Source organism: Vidua macroura, chromosome 8 (genome assembly GCF_024509145.1).
Source record: "Vidua macroura isolate BioBank_ID:100142 chromosome 8, ASM2450914v1, whole genome shotgun sequence".
Classification (NCBI taxonomy): domain Eukaryota; kingdom Metazoa; phylum Chordata; class Aves; order Passeriformes; family Viduidae; genus Vidua; species Vidua macroura.
In genome coordinates this window covers 2,471,022-2,495,170 of record NC_071578.1, presented here as the reverse complement: position 1 = coordinate 2,495,170, position 24,149 = coordinate 2,471,022, and the positions used below count along the sequence as shown (strand labels likewise).

General features: G+C 43.9%; 1 protein-coding gene across 3 annotated transcripts in view; it reads left to right on the top strand.

The window, feature by feature from the left end:
- The window catches only part of DOCK1 (dedicator of cytokinesis 1), a 272,498-nt gene extending 252,143 nt beyond the window's left edge, over positions 1-20,355 (top strand). For all 3 annotated transcript variants that reach the window (XM_053983755.1, XM_053983754.1, XM_053983756.1), the window contains exons 50-52: positions 3,518-3,671; positions 7,916-8,061; positions 17,281-20,355. In XM_053983755.1, coding sequence (XP_053839730.1) covers positions 3,518-3,671; positions 7,916-8,061; positions 17,281-17,376 — 396 coding nt within the window. In that variant the 3' untranslated portion in view covers positions 17,377-20,355. The remainder of the gene's footprint in view (positions 1-3,517; positions 3,672-7,915; positions 8,062-17,280) is intronic.
- Positions 20,356-24,149: the final 3,794 nt, after the last annotated feature.

The following is a 24,149-nucleotide window of genomic DNA, read 5'->3' as shown; positions in this document are numbered from 1 at the left end:
GATGTGCCCAGTCAGAAACTCCAATAAAATCCCATCTGGGAGTCTCAGGCTTTTCACCTTTGAAACCAATGAGTTTTTCCGTTGACTTCAGTAAATTTTGCATGAGCCTTGGTTTGGTTAAATGGAGATTCCTGCACAGATTTCCACGTCTCATGACTTTGCTGCCGTGCACTTTGCTTTGCACCTTGCAGCAGTTGTTTTGACTGATAGAGGATTGGGATCACCATGGCAGGACTTCCACTGGCATCTCCCAGATCCCAAATGGACCAGCAGAGTCACAGAAGGAGGAGATTGTATTTCAGGGCAGCTGAGTCAGTTGGAGCAGTTGGGAGGCACCCAAGGATGCCGGGGAGCCGGCTGGTGTCACTGCGAGGTCACCGTCAGCTCTCAGAAGTCTTGGACATTGGAAAAGCTTGTTTGTGACAGGAAAAATGCAAATTCTAGCTGGAAAGGAGGGCAAGATAACCCCTCAGGGCATATTCCCATTTGGCATCTGAGGAGCAAAAATCAGCAAAGCCCAACGTGGTTTGACTCAAGTTCTCCCAACCTTCCCAGGCAGGAGCTTTCAGTGGCTGACTGGTGTGAGCAGTACTCCCCTGGTTATGGAGAGGGAGGGAAATTAAATGTCAGAGCTGGTTACTTACAGTTATTTTGAGCTTCTTCAAGTCCACAGATCAATAATATGAAAAGGAGTTTGCTGTTGAGAGAAAAACTCTCCCTTTTCAGCCTCTGCAGAGGCCTTGATGAGCTCCAAGGCGACTGAGTCAATTTGGAACGTTTGGTGTGAGTGGGGTTCATTTCTAGGTGAAGCAGAAGAAACTTTTTTGAGATCAGTTTACACGAGTGCTTGCCCAATTCCCACTGCTGTCGTCTGGAATTTTGAACAGATAATATCAATGATGAGTTTAAAGATAAAATTTGTCTTAAAATTTTGCGTGCTGGAGGCATCCCCTGTTAATGATGTGAAGGGAAATTTGGTAGGAATTCAACTTTCCCTGTGTTCAACATTCATGTGCAAGTTCCCTTTTTAAGCTGAAATTACTCCCAAAGCACTTCTACCACTGTGCTGTATGAAGAAAAGACATTCTGTTTTTTCCTCCATTAAGAACTTGGAAGAAGAAAATTTGCTGGATTAAAAGTGGTGAAAAAAAAAAAATGAAAAAGAAAAGTTGGGAGCACAGATTTGTCTAGAAATGGAAATTAAACTTTAAAAAGTTTCTAAAGTGACATTTTAGTAATTAATACTTTTAGTTGCTAAATTTTTATTGCAGATACTGGATTCATTGTGCTGAGAATTTTACAGCTCGTTGTGCTGTCACTCATTTAATTAAAACGTTTCAGTCATTTGGTGATTTTTTTTTTAATAGATTCTTAGTTCTGACTTCTGAAATATTTGGGGATTTTACAGCAGAAGACAAATTTCCAGAGAAAATCAAGTGAGAGAAATGCCAGTGGCCATCCCCATCTCTGCAGAGCTCCTGCTGCTCTTCCCAACAATGATGTTGTGTAAAGAAATGGGTGTTTCCAGTCTTTTATGGGATCTTCTTTTTTTCCAATCAAATGAATCACCATGGAAGAGCATGGGGAAATTCTGAAACTGCAGAATTATTTCATGGAGCTTTTAGGTTTGCATGGAAAAGGAGCATTCAGAGTCTGTTTAATTGAATGGTTTAAATACTCTTCCCCAAATTTCACTGCACTCACCATGAATTTATTGACTGATCAAACGCCAGGCCTTAATTACATAAAACAACAAACATAAATCAAGCACTTGAGTATGTGAAGATGATCAGGAATATCTTCATCGTTTCCTAGAGATTTATTATCTTCTTTTAAGTATCACATCAACTTCTTCAACATAAATTGTCCTTGTTAGTGCTTTGATCCCAGGAGCTGAGAGCAAACCCAGCTCTGAGGCCACGTATTTAGCAGAGCACTCGGAGGCTGCTGTTGGAAATCAGAAGAACAGGCTGTGTTTTATTGATCTGGTGGTGTCTAACATCACTCACCATTGATCTGCCCTTGGCTAGACCAGGAAAAATTAGCAATGGCTTCATTATGGATTGGTGGCCTCCCAAGAGCTCATATTCCTCAGCAGATCCGTGATTTGTGTGGAGCTTTCAGAGGAGGCCCAAGTTGTCAATCACAGGAGAAGTTCACATTTATTTCAGTAATTACAGAGTGGGTTAACTTGGGGACCTGCCTCCAGCTGGTTTTTCTCTTGATTCTGGCGTGTTTCCTTCACCAATTAACATGTTTTCCTTAGTTGCTTTTTTATAATTATCTGCCCCTGAAAAAGTGGTTGCTTTGCTTATCCATTCTACTAAAAATATGCTTGAAAGGATGTGGAAAGCAGAAACCTTTGGAATCTCTAGAATTTTATTTTTAGCATCAAAAGAATTTCTTAGAGGTCACCCTGAGGTCTTGATGAACTTTCCAAAAAAAAGGTCCATACTTTTTGGTCATTCATTTGTTGTAGAAGGGTCTCACGGGCACAATCTTTGATGCAAAGCCTTTTAGGGTTTGTTTTCTGAAAAGAAAATTTCAGATTTCTCCTTCCAAACGTACTTCATAAAAACCCAGACACTGGGAAATGACAAAATCCTTTGAAAAAGCCTGGATTGCTGCTGGCACTTTCTGTTTTGTCCCACTGAAGCACCTCGGAGTAATTCCCCTTTTAACTTCAGGCTGTTGCTCCATTTTCTGGGATCTGTTTGAAATAAAAGCTTCATTTTTTTCACTGTGATTCCTGTTACTGTGAGGTGGTGAATGGGGAAATCAGTAGAGCTCAGAATTAAACTCAGTAAAAAGAATTGCCGTAACTAAAGCATGAGTTGCCCATCAGATTACAAATATCTTTTGAGGGTTCCTGATGGAAAATTTGAATGGATTATGAAGCAGCCAGAGGAAAAAAAAAAAAAAAAAAAAAGAGAGAGATATTTCAGTGAATTAAATATAAGCACAGTTAGGAGCCACCAAGAAATTGTTTCTGGACAGATGATGTCTTCATCAGAAGAGAGTTTGATGAAGATGGGTTAACTTGTGGATCTGCCTCCAGCTGATTTTTCTCTTGATTCTGACGTGTTTCCTTCACCAATTAACATGTTTTCCTTAGTTGCTTTTTTATAATTATCTGCTCCTGAAAAAGTGGTTGCTTTGCTTATCCATTCTACTAAAAATACACTTGAAAGGATGTGGAAAGCAGAAACCTGGTTAAATGGTTAAAGAGGTACATTTTAACAGGAAAGTAGATCTTTGTGAGAAAAACCAAAGTTTTTGAGTGCTGTATAATGTGGTGTGAGACTCTAAAGTTCCTCAGGTGTTGCTAAACAAGCATTTGGGGAATTAGCTCAGCAAACCAGACCAGGCTGGGAGAAGGGAAGACCCTGGAGCTGGGAATGAGCAATATTGGCTGTTAGCGCTGCCCTCGCCCTGTAGAGCGTGAAACCATGGCAATTCCATTTCTGACCCTCGTTTCTCTGTTTTCCTTGTCCATCTCCCTGGTTCTGTCCCCCAGATCAGCCCCCTGAGGCCGCAGAGACCCAAGAGCCAGGTGCTGAACGTGATGTCCGGCGAGCGGCGATTCTCCGTGTCGCCGGCGTCGCCCAGCTCCCAGCTGACCCCACCGCCCATCACCCCTCGCACCAAACTCGCCTTCAGCATCCAGCCCAGTAAGTCTTCTCTCTGAAATAAACTCCTTTTTAGGGTGGAAATGTATGTCCTGAGCATGTCTTCACACCCTGGTTTGAGTTTCGCCGTCACCAGGGTATTTCTTGCACCAGGTATTGATGCCTCAGGTTTGAGCTTTTGTTTTTCACATTCTGTGCTGCTTCAGTCTGTGGGTCTGGGCTTCATCTCAGGGGATGGTGAGCTCTCTGCACAGAGCAGGGAGACAAAACAATTCCTGCTCCAGCTGGGCACCAAGGACAAATTATCCAAATCTCAGCCCAAGAGCACAAACAGCGTGGGCTGGAGAGAGAAAAACAAGCAGGATGGGAGTGCATGGGCTAAAGCTGGAATGGGACAATGAACTGCAAGGTGCAAATGGAGCAGAGCTGATCCCAGTGAGAGCCCCCGGGAGCGCTCGTGCATTTTGGGACCATTTTGGTTCCTCTTGGCTGCAGCCCTGGCTGGGCTCTGGTGCTGCCCAAGGTGGATCCATGGAGGAGATCCTTTGAATAAATCCCTGCTTTATTCTGTGACTCTGCCCAGCCTCTGCTCTAGGGCAGCCTGCACAAGGCATCAGTATTACTTAACCTCTTACCTTTGCCAGCAAAAATTAATTCAGTATTTTACACAAGCAAGCAGAATCATTGCACTGAAACAGTTTCTTTTCAAGTAATCATTGACAATTAATTAGGTGTAGAGTAACAGTCAAAAATTCATGTTGTACTTGATCCCATATTGAGTGTTTTGGAGCATAAAGGCTTAAAAAGCAATATTTTTTGTAACGGTACATTAAAAAAACTTCTTTTTGATATGTTGTGGGTACAAACCAGAAGGGAAAATAGAGGTCAGGCTTTTTAAAGTAGTTTTTGTTTGACATTGACATCTATCACTCAGATTTTCTGTAAAGTATCATCTGTTTGCTTCAGTCTGCAGCAAACCCTATTTCAGAACTGGGTGTAATCCAACACCTATTTCTTTCCCAGTGCTCTTTCCCAAAACTTGTTATTCAGAGTTTGCAGCTGCCAGCGTGTGGCAAAAAAGAAAAAAAAAAAAGATATTTTTGTTACACGTTCCCAACTCCTACTCCAGTGGTCAAGAGCTGAGTGTTAGTAAGGAGGAGAGGAGATGATCAGTCTTCATAAAAAACTTTTGTTCCATCAAGGTCACTGTTTAGTGGTTTTGGTACTTTAAAACTTTTTCTCTTAAACAGTCAGACAGCCAGAGCAAATGTTTTGATTACAATGAACTCGTAACTCTCACCTTCCTTTACAATTTTATAGCCAGAAACTAAACACTAAAAATGCTAAAATCAGGGGATACAGAGAACTAGGGAATGTATATTCCTGCAGAAGATATTGTAATTGGATTTTTTGTTCATATGTACATTTATTAGCACTTAATTTGATTTCTTTTTTTAAAAAGTATCTGAAGTTACCAGGCATTTCTGAGAATATTTTTGTGCTAGAGGTTGGTGGGTGTTACATAAAATAGGATCAGCTTATTGCACCAGTCCAGAATCATTTCAGGAATTACAGTGAAATTTTTTTTTAGGAATTCCAAGGATAAAGAAGTTCCTTCAGAGCCCAAATTGGCTAAAAGCAGTTAATGGGTTGCTAAGCAATCCTGGCTGCCTGTTAGCTGGCACTTGAGGAGAAGGGAGTGCAAAATGTGATCATTAGGGTAAGATGAAAAAAGGGTCCCATAATTGATCCTTTGCCAGCTCCAAGATCTTCCCAGTGGCACAAGTCCAGCAAGGACTAAATATTCAGAGCACACCCATCTGATGAAGCACCTTGAGTAATGAATTTCACTGAATAATGGGAGCACACCAGAAATTTGGGGTAATTATTTGTGTGACCATCTTAGGAGGGTTTAATTCAGCTGAGGGGATAACAGATCTGCAGCAAATAGATTTTCTTGGGACAACACTGAGAATTCCTGAATTTGTTCAATACCTGCTGCAGGGTAAATGTTCCCTGGATTTCACTGAATTCTGGGAAAGATCAAATCATTGTTTTTCAGGATAGAATCTTGTTGTTCCCCTAAACAGCTGCCAGATAAATGCAAACGTGTTGCTCGTGTATTTTATGAGCTCTTCCCGTGGGTGGAAATGCTCTGCCCACATCTGCAGGGATTTATTTATTTTGATCCTTCATCAGGATGAGGTTCTGAAGGTGCCACAGGCAGGCTGCAGGAGATTCCAGCTGGAGCAGGAGCTGGGGGATGCAGGGAAAGGGGGCAAAGCAGAGCAGGACACAACTTCATGGACAATTGGGTTCCATCCAGGTTCTTCACGCAGCGTTGCCTCCACACCTTGTTTCCTCTCCAGCTCTGCTGAAAACATTCCTCAGATGTTTCCTGAAAACCTGCCTTTCCATGGATCTTCCAAGGAGCTGTTAAAAGAAACAAAGGATTTGGGTTATTCCTAACAAAATGGGTCTCACCATCCTCTTGGGAGCACCTTGGCTTAGGTGAAGTCAGAAGTTTTCTCATGGAAGAAGTGAAATCTTGTTAGTTGAAAAAATACCATATAGAATGCAAAGCTGAAGCGCTCAGGGGGGTTAAATTGACTTTATTTTTGGGAAATTGTGTGTTATTCTACTCAATTTCCCAAGGAGGCCTAAAAACATGGGTTGTTTCTAGTAAATATGGAAAGGTTTCTCTTTCTGAAGCAGGGTGCAAGGTTTTGCTAAAGCTCTAACTAAACACACAAAAGAAAATGCCATTTCCCAAATGTTTCCCTGTATTATCCTGAACTGCATGGGAAAACCAACCAAAAATTCAGATATCAATATATTTAGCTAAGATATAGATGTTTAGTAGTGGGGGAGATGTGCAGGACCTGTGCCAAAGAATTGTTTTGTGACATTGATGATCTCAGATTCCTGAGTTCTTTAGAATGGATGGGGAATTCATCCAGAATGGACAGGGAAGTTCATTCCCAGAATCAATCTTTAGTTACAAATGCACCCCGTGGTTTTACAGCTGCAGTTCAATTCCATGAAGAAGGAGATTTTCATGGAGATCCAGAAAGGAAACTCTGGGGAGTGGAGAAATCCTCTCTGTGGAAAGGCAAGGATAAAAAACAGGAGGAGTGGAAAAAGCAATGAGAAATTCAGGTCCTGGTGGAAAAACAGCATTTTCAGGAGAGGAAGCCACTGAAATTGTGGAGTCCCAGGATGGAAAATAACCTTTTTTTCCATGTAGTCAAGAGTTCAGATGGAAGGATGAGGAGTAAAATTACAGTTTTCAGTGACAAATCAATAGAGCCACCTTGGAGTTAAATTGTGTTGTGAGAGGCCATTGTAGAGAACAATAAAATCACACTTTTAATAAAATATTGATACAAGCTTTGCAATAAAAAACATCTGCATAAACAAGTCCTCTCTTGTTTCACAAATCACCCCAGTAAAATAAAATAGAAATCACTTTTTTTTTTCCTAAATAAAATTCCCTCATTTATAAACAAATCATTTCAGTTTCTTATCTCGTAGAGATCGCAGTGGGTTTTATTAAAATGACAGAATTAAAATGACTGCATTAAAATGACTGAATTACCCTGAAATACACTGTGGGGGGATTCCTCCCCAAAAACCTATGTATCACTCAGGCCTCAATAAACTTTATTATCCCTCAGGCTATTTCCCTCTCCAGCATATACCTGGGAGGATTTATCTGCTAAGAAAAGGGAATTTTCTACCCAGCACACAGGAATAATAAATGTTTGGTACTTTCTCGTGCATGATTTTATTTACTCAACAACTAATGGCTGCTCATTTGTTATAGTTACCTGGAACCTGAAAGTTTTGGAGAGAGATGTACTTAATTCCGGGCTTTCATTTGTGCATTTTATTAAAAGGGAGCTTTTATTTTACTGGGGGAAGGTCAATAAAACTTAGCCAGATTATATTTTCTTCGTGCACTTTGCAAAACTTTGATTGTGTTTTAATGTACAAGGTGAGCTTGAAGGTGGGAAAATTGTATTTACAGAGCTATTTTGGTGGGAAACATGAGACAAAATTATGTTTTATTAAGAACAGGGGGTTGTTCAAGTATTTTGAGGGCGTTTTAAAGTGAGTCCAAGGCCAGGTTAGACAGGGCTTGGAGCAACCTGGGATAGTGAAAGGTGATCGTGGAAGTCCATCATCCATGAGTGGATGATCCATGAGGTCCCTTCCAACCCAAACCATTGTGGAACTGTGGGATTCAGCTGCTGGCAGGGTTAACCCAGGGTTGTTTTTTGCAGATCTGGAGCTCAATGGGATGTCCAGCTCCGACATCCCCGACGTTCCCCCTCCTCTGCCCCTCAAAGGAAGCACGGCCGACTACGGGAACCTCATGGAGAGCCAGGACCTGATCAGCCCCACCACGTCCCCCCCTGCCCACCAACGGGTGAGTGCCCAGAGAACCATCCCTTCTGCAGCCCCTTGCTCCCTGAGCCATCCCGGGGGAGGTGGGGTCCTGCTCCTGCATCCATCAGCTGATCCAGAGGGCTCTGCGGCGTCACCAGCGTGGGGGAGCAGCAGAACCTGAAGGAAGCTTGGGTTCATTCTGGGCAGCTCCAAGCCAGATGTTGTCAGGTTTGTTGGGCAGGGAGCTGTAACCAGCAGGAGCAGCAAATTGGATTTAAAGCCTTTCAGTCGTGTGTCAGGAAAGGAAATAAAGCATGAACCTGCCACCTTCCCTTCCCGGAGCTCCGCTCTGCCAACGTTCAGTCACCACTCATTTATTTCCTTGACTCGTGTCCCCTTTGAGGCAAGGAGCTCAGAAACTCATCATCACCAACAGGGTTTGCAGCTTTCTGAGGAAAATTCGCTTTTTCAGCTTTGTTTCCTGTAGCTGGAAGCTTTTAAAAATAATGTGGTTCTTTTCTTCAAAGCAGTGCTTTTGAGAAATGCCTTTTATTTTCTTTGTGGGCAAAAAAAAATACATTTAAAGGGGTGTGGAGGGTTGAACCTGGCTGGTGCCCACCAAAGATGCTCCATCACTCCCCTCCTCAGCTGGGCAGGCAGAGAAAATACAATGGAAGTCTCATGGGTTGAGATAAGGACAGGGAGAGATCCCTCACCCCTTGCCCTCAAAACAGGCTCGACGTTGGGAAATTAATTGAATTTATTACCAATCAAATCAGAGTAGGGCAGCGAGACCCCACGAGGTCACAAGCTTGCTTTGACTTTGAAATGCCAAATTTTGACCGAGCTGTTTTGTAGGAAAATTCCCAGCAGAACTGATCCCTTTTGTTTGCAGAGGTGTCACCCAGGATTCCTCTGAGGTTCACCATTCCAGTGAAATTCTGTGCAGTAATTTACTTTCCAGCAAATTTCATGGCGGCAGAAATGCAGAAATCTCAAGAGAGGAGGAGTCAGGCAGGAGTTTGGTTTGAGCCTGGGAATAGTTGTGTTTAACACAGATTGTGCCAGTGCACGAGCCCAGCTTTTCCATGGTTGAAATTGTGCCTTTGTTGTTGCAGGAACTGACTTTTTTTTTTAATTGTTTTACCATTTCAGGCTGAATGGTAAAATAAAAAATACAGGTATAGAAGTAACTTCAGGAGTGAGAATAGAGATGTTCAAAACACCATGTTTTACTCTTTGTTTGCATATACTGAAAATTTCTCTATTCCAATCCTCTTTTCCATAGTTGTTCCCCATGACTGGATCATTTTAGTCAATATTTTCACTTCTCCTCTCATTTTCATCAAACTTTACTGCACTTTTAACCTTATAACCCATTTCCCCAGCATCTCTCTCAGGGGCCAGCTCTCATTTGTCCTGAATACAGCCCTCTAAGTGGAAAATTACAGAATGTACAGCAGGGCTGCCGGGAGGTTTGTCTAAGGAATCCATCTCCAGGAAGAAAGCTGAGAAATTCACATTAAGATTCACTTTTCTTCAGCTCCTTCCTGCATAAACTCCGGAGTAGTAAATTCATTTTGTGTGATGTACTATAAAGTTTAGGCTGTGGTAGTAGCTCAGGATTGCTAAAACGAGTTCAGATTTTAGCTAAAAAGTATCAAACAGTGACAAGAAATAAAATCCTGGCGGCCAGGGATTTTTTCCCTGACTGATGAGGTTTTTGCAAGGGGTTTCCACTCTGGGGATTAATGTTTTTAGCTGCTGTATGACTCCCAAATGCCACGGGGGTGTGGTTTTGGGAGCCCATACCTGGAGATAACTGAGCCTGATTTGCTCTGTGACCTTGTGCAGCTCCTGTACCTGCCACAAGCAGCATTTCCACATCATTAAATGGGAGTTCAGAAATATAGTACCAATATGCTCCCGTGGTTTTTTGCAAAGTTTTATTCAGCTCTTAATATTTTTGCTCTTTCCAGTCTTGATTGCTCAGGCTCCTCTCATTTTTTTTTTTTTTACTACATTTTGTCTCTGTAGGAACAGACCCCATTTTTTAACATCTGGTGTTGAAGGGCATCAGGATTTAAAGCTCAGAAATGCAATCACATACAGGCTGCATCTTCTTATCTAACTTCCCACAATTTTCTTCAGCATCTGTGTTTTTATAAGCTTTCCAAGACCATGGAGTGTGGTTTCAAATCCTGGCAGAAGGATCTAAAGCAAATCTGTCCCAGAGCCACCTGTCCTGTGCAGGGCCAGGAGTGGCACTCATTGATCCTTGTGTGTCCCCTCCACCTCAGCAGATTCTGTGATTCTGTATTAGGTTTAGAATTGATTTTGGAGAAGGTTTCTAATCTTATAACAATCACTCTGTGCCTTTATTTCATCAGGCTGGTAGGAAGGAAGCTTTTAAAGAACATCAAGAAAATGAGTAGTGCTGGACATGAAAGATCAGATGGGTGAATTCTCATTGCTGCCGTGATTAAATCCCACTCCACAGTTTTAATGACTTATGTTTCATGGGTCAAATAGCTCCATAATTCATAACTGGATAATTCTCTGCCTGGTAAACTGATCATCTTTTAAATTACACTGCCGTTGTATCAGTGAAGAAAAATCAGTAAAACCTATTAGAGATAAGATTATCTGAGTAGCTTTTAAACTGGAAATATCTCCTCGTGTGAGGAATGATTGTGTTTTTCACTCTGCTTGTCTTGCAGTGGGTTATGAAAGGCAGGAAAAGTGCTGTAGTGAACTAAAAGCAGGCAGCCAGAAAGGGATCAGATGCTCCAAGTCAAACTGCAGGCAGTAATGTCATTTTTGAGACAGCAATCTCAGATATTCAGAGTCCAGTGTTACCTTGGTCTACCTGAAGTCTTTAATCCAGGTGATCACCTCATTATCATTTCCTGATTGTCCCTTACTCCATGTTAACTCTGAGACCTTTGTAGATATTTTCATGCTCCCTGCAATTTGTTCTGCTAAAAATGTCCTTAATAATATATGGGAACATAAAAAAAAAAAGAGAAATCTACGACTCCTGCAAGGATTATTATTACATCAAGGGATTCCTTTAGGCACTTATCATTCTTTATGGGTTCATCCTCACCCTTGCATACAAATCAACCTCCTGCTTAGTATTCAGAGCAGGGAGGCAGCTCAGAGAAAATAGATAAAGGAGCACTTGGGTTGCTAATATTGGCTATAACACTTCCTAAGCGTGGGGTAAGGGTTGGGAGGGGAACATCTCCATCAATCCAGCACAGGTGGAACGTGGGGATGGCTGAAGCCTGCGAGGAGCACAACAGCCTTGGGTTGACTCTGCTGGATGGGGATTATTCTGGTTGCTCATTGGGATAAAACTGGATGATGTATTCAGATCTAACACACAGAAGGCACAGCCCAGGAGGATTTTTCATGTGTTGCAATGCAGGTGCTGCAGTGCTGGAGATTCTCTCTTGTAGCAGCTGCAGTGAGCAAAATCTGACCTTAAAGGCTTCAGCAAATGTCTTGTCCTCATGTGGAGAGGGACAGATGCTGGAAATGCAGCTGGAACTGTGGAGGAGCAGGGGATTGGGAGCACAACTCGAGGGGTTGCAAGAGCAGCCTGCAGCTCCTCTCTGATCTCTGCTGGCTGTGAGCAGGGACGGGAGCCAGAGGGTGCCTGGAGCTCTGTCAGGGCAGGTTTAGGTTGAATTTCAGGGAAAGGTTCTTCCCCCAGGGGGTGCTGGGCACTGCCCAGGCTCCCCAGGGAATGGGCACGGCCCCGAGGCTGCCAGAGCTCCAGGAGGCTTTGGACAATGTGCCCAGAAGAAAAAAAAAAAAAACAACAAATTAAAATATGGGGTTTATTTGCCATCTGATCATTGTTTTTGCCTGCTGGGGATGGGAAAACCTTGCAAGCCTTTCCTCCTGTGCCAGTCCCTCACTCTTCAGTGGGTTCAGATGTTGCTGAGCAAAGAGTTTCTGAAAAATTCATTTACTTTTTAATAAGTCTTCAAGTCAATGGAGTGCCACTGCTTTTTACAGGATTTGGAGAGAAACCTGTGTTCTCCTTCCTGCTGTCTGCCCAGACATGTGATGTGTCCCTTGATTGAGTTCAGGGAGTGGCTGTGTCCCGCTCTCCACACGGTACCAGCCATGGTTTGGGCCATGCTGATGTGCTGGTTTATCTCTCCTGCAGGACCTGGGCCTTCAGTGAGGAATGCAGGGTTAGTCTGGAGTCTAAAGCTAATTCTGAGTGTTTTGCTCATCACTCCTGAGTCTGTCTGTGCACGGACTGGAACGGGGAAGCAGCGCTGGGGAACTCGAGTATCATCCAGTGTGGGCAGAAAAATCATGGTGTCCATGTGGAGGATGTTCCACACAGGGAAAGTGGCCTTAGCTGTGCTCCAGCAGAGCTGTCACACTCCAGGAGCCAGGTCCTCCCTGCATGAGGGGTGCAGACCCCTGTCAGGTCCAGCTCTGCCCTCATCCACTGCCATTGTCCCTCACAGCCCTGCCAGAAATCATGGGGAAAGTCACGGAGTCACCAAACAGTTTGGGTTGGAAGGGACCTTAGATTCCATCCATTCCCACCCTCATGGCAGGGACACCTCCCACTGTCCCAGGTGCTCCCAGCCCCAATGTCCAACCTGGCCTTGGGCACTGCCAGGGATCCAGGGGCAGCCACAGCTGCTCTGGGCACCTGTGCCCAAAAGCCCATCTAAATCTACCCATTTTCAGTTTAAAGCCATTCCCTGTGTCCTGTCCATCCGTCCCTTGTCCCCGGTCCCTCTCCAGCTCTCCTGGAGCCCCTTTAGGCCCTGCAAAGGGGCTCTGAGCTCTCCCTGGAGCTTCTCCTCTCCAGGTGAGCACCCCCAGCTCTCCCAGCCTGGCTGCAGAGCAGAGGAGCCCCTCTGAGCTCTGGGATTCTGACCTGGAGCAATTCCACATTGCCCATTTTGAGGCATTTCTCCTGTTGCCCTGTGAGGGGCTGAGGGGTGGGAACACACATCTCTGCAGAAGAGCCCTTCCAGTCCCTCTCCCTGATCCCAGGGCACTCCAGCAAGGGCAGGTAATGGCTGTGCCACGGAGTCAAATGAGACTCTAATAGATGATGGATGAACCAGGGGCTAAACAGTCATTTCCCATCAGTTACCTGCTGGATTTTGCACAGAACTTTGCTCCCTGGGTCAAACAGCCAATTAGCTTAAACTGTCTGTAATTTGGTTGCCATTAGTGGAGCTGGGCTGTTCTCCCTGCTGGAGAGTTACTCTGCCAGAGCCTCACACTCAAATGTTATTTTTCATTGCAGATACGAAATAACCACGTTGGTGTCAGGCATCTCAGCTCCGCGCTGAAGGAATAACTCGGGGTCTGAAAGCATTTTCACAGTCCTGGGTGGCTGTTGGTCTATTTGCATCACATTTCTGCTGCTTCTGACCTAATTAGATCCCTTAATCCTTCCAACCAAAGTGCTTCTCACTGGATCTCCAGAGCGTGTCCTATCGATGACCATTGAATTTCAAAGAGTTCCTTGCACAGGAAGGAATCTCGTGCAGTGCCACAAAGACCCTTTTGGAGAATCACATTCTGTTTGATTTTTTTTTGTAGTTGTTTCTTTTAACATTATTCTGTGAACGAAAAACAACTCGTCTCTCATTTTGCTCCTTCAGAGTAGCAAAAAAAAAAATTTTTTTTAAAAAGCATTTTCTCATATTCTGTAATTGATTTTTACTACATCTTCAACACGCCTGGTGTGGTGCAGTTTATATCTCTCTCTAAGAGAAGACAGACAAATGTTTTTAAACTTGATTCTTTTCTGTATCAGGGAAAGAAAAAAAAAAAAAGCAGCAAACAAATGGGAGCAATTTCATGTCTGAAGCAGAAGGAACAGATTGTTTCTGTGTTGCAGATGTGCCTTTTACATAAGGTTTCTGCTTCCCCTGAGGTACCCCTGAGTCAAGGATTCTGCCCAAAATAGGTTGGGATGTGAAGCAGCAGCCTCTGTCAGTTTGTCAGGAAGGAAAGGGAAGAGTCAGGTTCACAATTAACCACCGAGATATAAACACCAACTTGGCAAAGAGAGTTTTAATTAAACACAAAATCAAGGCAAACTCTGTTTTCATTGCAAAGTTTCCAAGGGGAAGCACAGCACAAATGAACTTTATAAGCCTGATAATGGTTTTTGTGAGTGTGGTGTTAAAGGGAGGGAGGAAATGTGGTTGAATTTCTTCTGTCCTGGGATAGAAGGAAGGATGGATCAGCCCTGGGAGTGGTGGTTTGGGGTTGCCCCAGCTCCATAATGGAACGTTTGGTCTTGCAAAATTCCCAACAATGTCGCCCCAACCAGCATTACACATCCTATTTAATATATTCATTGGGAGCTTATTATATAAATGAACATGTGCTAAATTTATCTGACTTTCTAATGGAAATTGTAAATTCAATTATAATAATTATCTACCTATCTCTGCTATTTCTTTCTGCCTAATTTGCTTGCAGAATCTGAGCTCGGGTAGGTTTTGAGCTTGTTATTTATAGCATATATATTTAGCTTCTTCTCATTGTATTTGCATTGTCTGTGCTTTTCAGAACCAGGTTTTCAGGGCTGATTTGATTGTTCTCTGATCAATATGAAGGGGCTCATTTGGTTGAGAAATGCCTTTGATCTAATTGAATTGAGAATTATTGCCAATAGAGTGTTATTTAAATTCAAAATGGATTTGCACAAATGATGCTATCAGCAGAGTTGTTTTTTTTTTTTTTTCCCCTGCTGATGAATATGAAGTTAAAGAGAGCAAAGCAGGGAGGAAAGTTTCTATTTTGTGCTGTGTTTTTGAGGGACACGTGGTTTATGGAGTTTGAAGGGAATGTCAGCTCCATGAGATGTTGGATGTTCTGCAGACCACCAGCATTTCCCAGAGCTTTCCCAGAGCCCTTGCCTGGATACAGGACTGTAATTAAGCAAGTTTTCAAAAGTTTTGGAATCTTCAGATCCTAACTGACATTTATTCAGCTGCCTTAGCAGGAATTCAGGAGTTAACATGCCAAGTTAAGAAGGGGATTTGCTCAGGTAGAAGAAATATTTAATGGTTCTGGCTGTAACACTTCAGAGGCAGATCAGCAGTGGCATTTTAATTAAAAACCAAACAAAATCTTCAGTTTTGCATGGAGTAAAAAAATCAAATTCCTATTTTATCTGCCTCTCATATTAATCTGTTGACTTTTCTGACTCAGAGATCACCATGTCCCACTGAAGTCGGGAACAAGCAGTGCCCGTTTGGAGCCTGCCGTGGGAAGTCATGGCATCATTTAGGGTGGGAAAGGCCACTAAAATCATCCAGTCCAATGTCCCACAGCACTGCCAAGGCCACCAGTGACCCCTGTCCCCAGTGCCAGGGGTGGGTGCCTCTTCTCCAGGCAGGCAGGGAAATGCAGCTTTCCAGGCTGGGCACCCTGGTCCGGTGCCTCGCTTTTGGTTCAGAGATTCTCCCTGAGCAGCAGATCAAACCCGATGGATTTCCAGAGTGCCAGGGAGCATTTTGAAGCCAAGGATGAAACTGGGAGCAGGCAGAAAGAGCAGTGGTGCTGCTGGAGGGGCTATGAAGTGGAGAGTGGATGGAGCAGAATGGACAGACGAGCTCAGGGCATGGCTCACCTGGTGGTGGTTTGGGATCCCTCTTCCTTTACCTGGGGAGAGAGTTGGGAGGAATGAGGAAAGGTGTAAAATGGATTGGGAAGTGGTGCTGTCCAGGCAGGATACAGGAAAGAGATTCCAGCAAAAATCCAACCTGCCTGGCTCAGCCAGTTTGCATTCCTTGCTTTCTCCTTAGGCTGTGATCAGTAAAACTGTCTGGTGAAATCTCAGATTTGTAACTCCACGCTGGCTTCTCCCTGCTTGGGAGAGCATATTTAGTTACCTAAAAGGTTGTTTTTCTTCTGCTCTTACTCATCTCTGAAAACTCCCAGTCATGAGATTGCAGGAGCATCAGGAGCTGCTCTGAGCAGAGGAGGGACTGAGATGTCCTGGCATCGCCCTGAACCTCTCCTCTTTTTGGGACAGCATCCTTGGATAGCTTTGAAAAGGACCACTTTTGGTTCCATGGGGTTTCTCAGTTGTTAGGATACTGGGATCTTCCTGATCCTCACCAACCATCAGGAATTTTGTCCAGCACTGAGGCATTGCAGGTGCTTGGGCTGTTCTTGCAGAGGTGACCAAGGAATTTGGGCAGAGCTGGTGCTCGTCGGGCTGTGCCTGTGTGGAGCCAGCAGCTGGTGCTGGGCTGGGTGAGGCAGCACAGGAACAAAGAGCTGGGAAAGCATCATTGGGAAGGAGGAAAACAATAAAAAAATTTTAAAAAATATATATAAAAAAATAAAAAATATCTTTAAAAAAAAAATCAGCTCCCTTGACTGGGGAGTGGGGGAGAATCATAGGGAAAAACAAAAGCAGAGCAGAGCTGATGAGCTGTGACACTGCAGCACAGCCTCTGGGAAACCTGTGCTGCCTGCACAGCCAAAATCTGGGAAAACCTGCCTGCAAACTGCAGTGTTCTCCAGCGCTTTCTGCAACAGATTTTATCACTTGTATGTTTCAACATTAGGGAAAAAAGTCTTAATTTCCATAATGGCTTTTTTCATTTGTCCAATTAGCTGGTGATTCTGACTGGGGATGCTCTTCTGTTGTGGGATACGTAAAGTGATTTAAAATATGTATATTTGAACGTTCTGCATTTCTGTTTGGAATATTTTAATTATAACTCTGTGCATAATAGTAAATTGTGAGTTACTTATCTCTCTAAATGATTTTAAATTGTTTCTTTTTTTGGTTTTTGTTTAAATATTTCTGTTCTAACTGTGCAAAATCCAAAACATAATGGAAAAGCAATGAAGCCATTGCTTCAGCTTGGTTTTTAAGCTCTGAGTGCCTAGAGGCTGAGGGCAATCGATACAGACCAAGAAATCAATATCCTATCATGATATAAAGTGGGGAATTATAAACTTCTCCAGTGCTTTCAAAAGATTTTTCCCTTAAATATTGAGCTAATTAATCCTGAACTCTTGAGAGATTTTTTTTCACTGTCAAAAGTCAAAGTTATATTTAAAAGTAATGGCTGAGAGCGTTCTGTGTTCACAGCAAATTCTTCAGGGAGAGGGGTTTGTGAGCCAGAGGCCTCCAGACTTACCTGCTGCCTCTTGCACTTAGAGATGACTCAAAAACATTCCAGAATTCCATTCACTGCTAACATGATCTGCCCAAATTGTTTTTTTCCAGCACCTGCCTCCTCCGCTGCCCAGCAAGACTCCGCCGCCGCCGCCTCCCAAGACGACGCGGAAGCAAACGTCTGTCGACTCTGGGATTGTCCAGTGAAGAAGGAAGCGGGTTTTTTTCCAAAGATAAAGCTGTAGCAATTCATTTCCCTAAGTATTTTATGGTCTATAATGTTTACCTCATTCAGGTGTGCAGTATCTAACATTTAGTGCAATGGTAACTCCGTAAGAAATCCATTTCTCGCCATGTGCTGGACCCAACACTACATCCCCCTGGTTTTGGGGTTATTCCCTCCCATAACTTGAAAGAAATCTGGATTTCTACTTGAGACTGGGAACTCCATCAACTGACAGAACCCTCTTCCTAAAACTTCTCCCTGCTTCTGGATAACGCCAGGCACAGAGCTAAACGTGGAGATTAAAATGAGAGCTGGAAATGTTGTACCTAAAGATTTTGGGTACCTCTGGAGCTTCAAATGAGCAGAGTTTTTGTACCTAATCTCAGTGTATATAGGAATCAATGACAATATTCACACAGAATTCAGGGCAACAGGAGGTTTCCCAGTGAGGTGAAGCTGCTGTAGGATTTCCCTGAATAACAGGGATTTTAGCCCAGGGTTAAAAATCAGACTCCACTGTTTTGTGAAATTGGTCTGTGTTACAAATAACCTGATTGCAATGAGCAAAGTGGGGATTTGGGGCTGTCTTGGCCACAGTGACCACAATGCCATCGAGTTTAAAACCTCTGATGAGAGGAGGAAAAGTGCCAGCAAAACCTCCCCTCTGACCATGAGGCTGCTCAGGGAATTTGTAAGGTCCCCTGGGAAAATGTTCTTGCAGGTGCTGGGGTCCATCAGTGCTGGTCCCTTTCTAAACATCACCTCCCAAGGGCACAGGAGCAGCAATTCCCAAATGTTGGAAGTCAAGCAGAGCTGGCTTGGCTGAACAGGGATCTCCTCTTGGATATCAGGTGGAAAAGGAAGGTGTGTGCCAGTGGAAGCAAGGTCAGGGGGCATGGGAGCAACACAGAGGTGCAGCTCCCCACTGTAGGCAAAGCTCAGCTGGAGTTGGAGCTGCCAGAACTGTCAGGGACAAAAAAAGAGTTTTTTTCAAATGTATCAATGGCAAAAGGCAGTGTAAAAATATCATCAGCCCATTCTAGGGTGGGGATGGGCACCTCACAAACAGGGACAGGGACAAGGCAGAGGTGTTTAACACATCCTTTGTCTGTCTTCAGCGTGGGAGCCAAGAGGGTCCCAGTGCCCTGAGCTGGAGGACCATGACTGTGACAATGATCAACTCCCAGTCAGCCTGAACCTGCAGGATCTGCAGCCCCAGCTGAATCCCTGCAAATCTATGGGCCCTGATGGGATTTATCCAGAATCCTCAAAGAGCTGCTGATGTCATCATAAAACCCCTCTTGATGATTTTTGAGCAGTCTGGGGAATCCAGAGAGGTCCCAGCTGACTGGAAGCTGGGGAATGTTGTCCTGATTTTCAAGAAGGGCAAGAAGGAGGACCCTGGAAACTACAGGCGCAGTAAAATCATGGAGAAGATTATTCTGGGAAACACCTGGAGGACAATGAAGTCACGGGTCACAGCCAGCACGGCTCCATGAGGGGAAGGTCCTGCTTGTGAACCCAGTTTCCTTCTACAGCAGGGTAACCCAGCTGGCTGATCCAGGAAAGCCAGGAGATGGAATCTTTTTGGACTTCTGCAAAGCTTTTGATACTGTCTCCCACGGATCCTTCTGGACAAAATGTCCATCCTACAGCTGGAGAAACACATCATGGGATGAGGGAGCAGCTGGCTCGGGGTGGGGCACAAAGGGTGACAGTGGCTGGGGTGACACCAGGCTGGCACCAGTCCCACTATAAATAAGACATTAAACGGTTGGAGAGTGTCCAAAGGAGCCACGAGGATGGGGAAGGGCCTTGAGGAGAAGCCGTGTGAGGGCACTTGGAATGTTCAGCTGGAGGACAGGAGACTGAGGGGAGACCTTGGTGGGCCAGCAGCATCCTCCTGAGGGAACTGCAGGGGCAGGAACTGAACTCTTCAGTGTCACAATCAGGGACAGGACCCAGGGAACAGCCAGGGCAGGGTTAGGTTGGATTTAGGGCCAGGTTCATCCCCAGGGGGTGCTGGGCACTGCCCAGGCTCCCCAGGGAATGGGCATGGCCCCAGAGGCTGCCAGAGCTCCAGGAGGGTTTGGACAGTGCTCCAGGGTGGGATTGTTTGGGTTCTGTGCAGGGGCAAGAGCTGGACTGATGATCCCTGTGGGTCCCTCCCAGCTCAGCATAGTCTGTGATGAATGGGCTCTGTAACATCAGTCCTCGGTGATCACAATGCCATTGACATTCAGCTGGACCTTCTGGGTGTCCATGAGGGGGAAAACAAGGAAACCTTGGAGCTGCCAACAGCACCAGGATGTGGGAGAGAAAACAGAGCAGAGAGGAGACTTCTGGTCATTCTGAACCTAAATGTTGAGTACAGAAATGGGAAGAGCTTTTTCCTTTCTCTGTTGTGTAATATTTCATGTTGGATTAGGATGAACTGAACGGAATCACTTTGTCCTTGTGCCATCATTCTGTACAGTGTTTGTATATATGATGGTTTTTAGAATGTTTTAATTTTTATGGTGCCTGCTTTTCACGTCATAATGATTAATGTGCCTGCAAAGGATGCTTTACGTGTTCTTAATTTCCTAATTGCTGAAAGTGTAAAGAAAAAACAAAAAAGTGGGTTTTTTCCAGATATTAAGCTCTGAGAAATATCAGACTGATGGGATGGGATTTTGGGAGGGAGGAAGGAAACTAACTTTATATTCTAGTGTTTTTTTATTGTCATCACACTTTGGTTTTTTTATTATTATCTACAGTCTTTTTACTCTTACAGTAGATTGTTTTTAAATATACCACTGACTCAAAAGAATAAACTATTATTTTAAAAGCTTGTCTAAGAAAATGAATACGTTCCCCAGGTATTTTTGGTCCTCACTGCAGAATTTTGGGAACTACTGCATTATGTAGAAGGCTGTGTGTACACTTCCTTTTTTTCAGGACAGTTTAGGGGGGGGAGCTCATGAGAAAACCGAAATCTTTTATTGTGCTGTTGTGGTTGTCCCTGCAGGTTGGAGCTAAAGCACACATCAGCACTAAGAACATCCATCTCTGTGTGCTGTCCATGCCAAAATGATCGCTTGGGTATCTCTAAGTGAATGATTCAGAAAACAGATGAGTTTTATGTAATATTTTCCACCTCAGGTACCTGCTACACGATGCAAGTTCCAAGCAGAAGTGACTTTACACAGCAATAAAACAACACTGTTGTTACAAAGGCAGAAAAATTGCCCTTCTCATAAAAAGTGGCTCCTGTGGTCAATTACATATTCTCATTTTTTTGCCTTAAACCGCGGTGTCACTTTGGATCAAACAAACACACTTTTCCTTGCTGTAACATCAGCTCCTGGAGTGTCTCAGGATTTACTGTTGGATCTCATCCTGCAATTCCCTCTTTGTTTTGTTCCTACAACCTCTGCTCAAGAGGAGCAGGCAGGGAAGGATTCTTGGCTGCAGTCAATCAGATACCCATAGTCAATCAATAATGTATTGCAGCTTTCATTCTGAGTCTTGTATTTAACTGAGAATTGCTTTAGAGGCTGCTCTGGATGCTGCTCGTGCTGTGATGCTGGGTGAGTTTTCCTCTTTTCTGTTCCATTTGCTTCCTAAAGGATGGGAAGAGTTTTCCCATCGACCTTTCAGTGGATACCTGTGAATTGTATGTCTGATAATGTGTTTGTTTTCCCACGTCCTTAGCAAATTCCCGTGCTCATGCAAGTGTTACAATTCGGCCCTGCGAGACTCCTCAAACAAGAGCTGCACTTGCAAATCGGTCTCACAGCACAAACTCCAAATCTCATCTGTGTGTGTGTTTTACAAATATGCAAGTTGAGTCTGGGAATTGAAAATCAGGCTCTCAGAGCTGCTGTCAGACCCGAATTGTCACCCTTTTACAATCTGACAGCTCCTAGGCTGTGTAGAACCCTGGCAGAATAAATCGGGGCCCTCCTCAAATCGGGGTAAAAATGCACTTGAGCAAAGCCAGCAGCTAATTCCTTACAGGCAGTGGAGAATCCTGGGAATGTTGTTATTTCTCATGGTTTGCTCTCTCCTTTTCAATCCAGTTGGGAATCAGAGCATCCCAGTGCCTTGGGAATTCCTTGTCAAGTTGTTTTGGACACAGCTGGGCTAATGCAGAAGAGCTCATTATGAAACAATTCAGAAAAGAAACTTGTTTGACTTTAACCAGCAATGGGATCTCCTGTCCCTTCCCTCTGCCCCATTCCTGTGGGAATTCATCCCTAAAGGGCTGCAAGGAATCTTTTGCTTTCCCCAGCCCGTGCCCTGAGCTGCATGTGGAGAAGGTGAGGCTGGCATGACCTGGTTTATTTCTCACCTCTTTATCCTCCCAGTGCCTCCACAACCAAAGGTCCCACTCAGACTCGATTCAAATCAATATTTCTGCTTGCAAAGGTGACCCATCCATCTTTGCCATAGCAGACCTTGGCCAGGGAATTGGCAGGATCCACAGGGGCCAGGTTTTCACTTTTTGGGACAAATCAGGGATTAACCTCCCTCAAGTGCTGTCCCTCTGCTCACACTTGAGAGCAGCTCCTCGGGGCTTTGTGACACAAATTTCACTGAAAGAAGCAACTCAGAGGTGCCAAGTTCCTGGATAGTGGAAAAAAACAGAATTTCAGTGGCCACTCATTTTCACTTCTTGAAAAGCAGCTTGAATTCACTTAGTGCAAGTTAATTCACAGTGCCAGGATAAAAGGAGATTCCTCAATTCCATTTCCAATTGGATTTTACAGATGCACAGATCAGTCCCACGCAAAACCACACAAGATTTGTTGGACAGGGGTTGTTTGATTTTTAATCACATTTATTTTCAGTGGGAAGCTCAACACAAAGGTCACTCCTCAAGCTGGTTCCTGTAATTGACATTTATGATTACTGAGATGTCTCCCATGATACCACAAATTCTGAGGGTAAAAATGTTTTTTATTTGTTTTGTCTTAACATAGGCATTTTTCTTTAGCTTGCCTGTAGTTCTGTGTGACTTTACAAAGGAAAAGGATGAAAAATTTGCAGTGAAAATGTATTTATTTGTGATATATGGATAGAGATTCCTGTGAGTGCAGGTACAGCTGTGCATTCATGCACACACATCAAACACGTATTTTTAATGTGATCTCACTTCACTGACTGGTTGAGTCTCCACCTTCCTTGCTTCATGTTAAACATCTTCCCTGTCATTTTTTGGGGCCTTTTTGGGGACCATCCTGTGCCAGAAGTGCGATGTGGTGTGAAGCCAGGCTGTGGCTGCACAAACCAGGTAAGGCTTTCCCGGTTTCCATCCTCACTTTGCCCTGTGATAAATCAATAAATTGGAGCACGTGTAGAGATTCCCCCATGGAAAACAGACCAAGCATTCGAGTGATGGTGAGCACTGAAATTCAGGGTTTTCCTCTGTCCTCGGATTTGAGCAGTAATGGGAAGCGTGAGGTCCGGCTGCGCTGACATTTCAATTTCCTCTCGTTCTCCTTTTGGACTTTCCATGGCTCTAAACTGATTTTCAGCCTTGCAGTTGCCATCTTCTTGGGATGCAGAAAGGTGGGGATCAGTATAAACACTTGGTTATTGTATGGGGTCTCTCCAGCTCTTCTCCAGTGAGGCTATTTATGGGATTTTTAATTTCCCTTGGGTTTTTTTTCATAAGTATTCTGCAGACATGAATAATTACTGTAAATTGTGTTTCTCTGTTGAGTGACACTTTTGTTTTTCATTTCCAATGTGTGTGGCATTGTATTCAAGGGGAAGTGGCTGAATTAAATAACTCATTTCCCTGCTAAGGAAGGTGGCTGTGGACTGCAGTGCTGGGGACACATCCTGACCCCCTCAGGATGATGTTAAGATCCAAATATTGAGAGATTCCTCTGCCCAAATATAATCTGCACAGGAAACCATGGTCTGGAGTCCACAATTCTGATTTTATTTAACAGTAAATAGGAGGCAGAAGAAATAGAAAAGAGATGAGAGAGATGGAGCAGAAGATATTTGTCATCAACCTTTTAGGGATTCCTTAGAAGGAGAAAGCAAACCCAAACCCAAATGTGACACAAGGCATTTTTGGTGCATTCTCTCCTGTTGTTGGCTGCTCTTCCCAAATTTCTTCCATTCTCCCATGGCTGTGCTTGCATTTCCCCAGTGCTGCAATCCCAATTTCAAATGAGTTTCCTCTCTCCATCCTCCCCACGAGCGGTGCCAGATCACTGCTCTGACAGGGGAACACACAGAAAATGAACTGAAAACCTTCCTGGACTCCAAAAAACCTTCCAGGACTCCAAAAATAATTCCTTAGCAAGATCAGAAGGAAGCTGTGGGAGTGAAGAGGGACCCAGGCACCGTTCCAGAGCAGTGTGACACAAATTCCACGTGGGATCAGCGCGGCTCACGGAACGCTCGGAGAGGTAAAACATTCCCAGCAGCTCCAGCCTAAGCAAAACATTCCTTAGCTCAGCATCAATTATGCAGCTTAAACCACTTATTAACATCCAATTTAACAGGATGAACACTGGTTTGGGGAGTGTGTTCTTGCAGCAAGAGGGGAAGGCACTGCAGAGGGCAGGAAGTTGGGTTAAGCGGTAATTATTGTTTCTCTGGAAATTAGATGTGTTTGCCTGCGTTTAATTGCATGAGCTCAAAAGCTCACCAAGAAAAAAATCCAAAAGAAATCACCTATAAATTAAAAAAAAAAAAAACCCACCTTCTTTCAAAAGATGAGGCACTTATTACCTACTTGTGTTGCAGG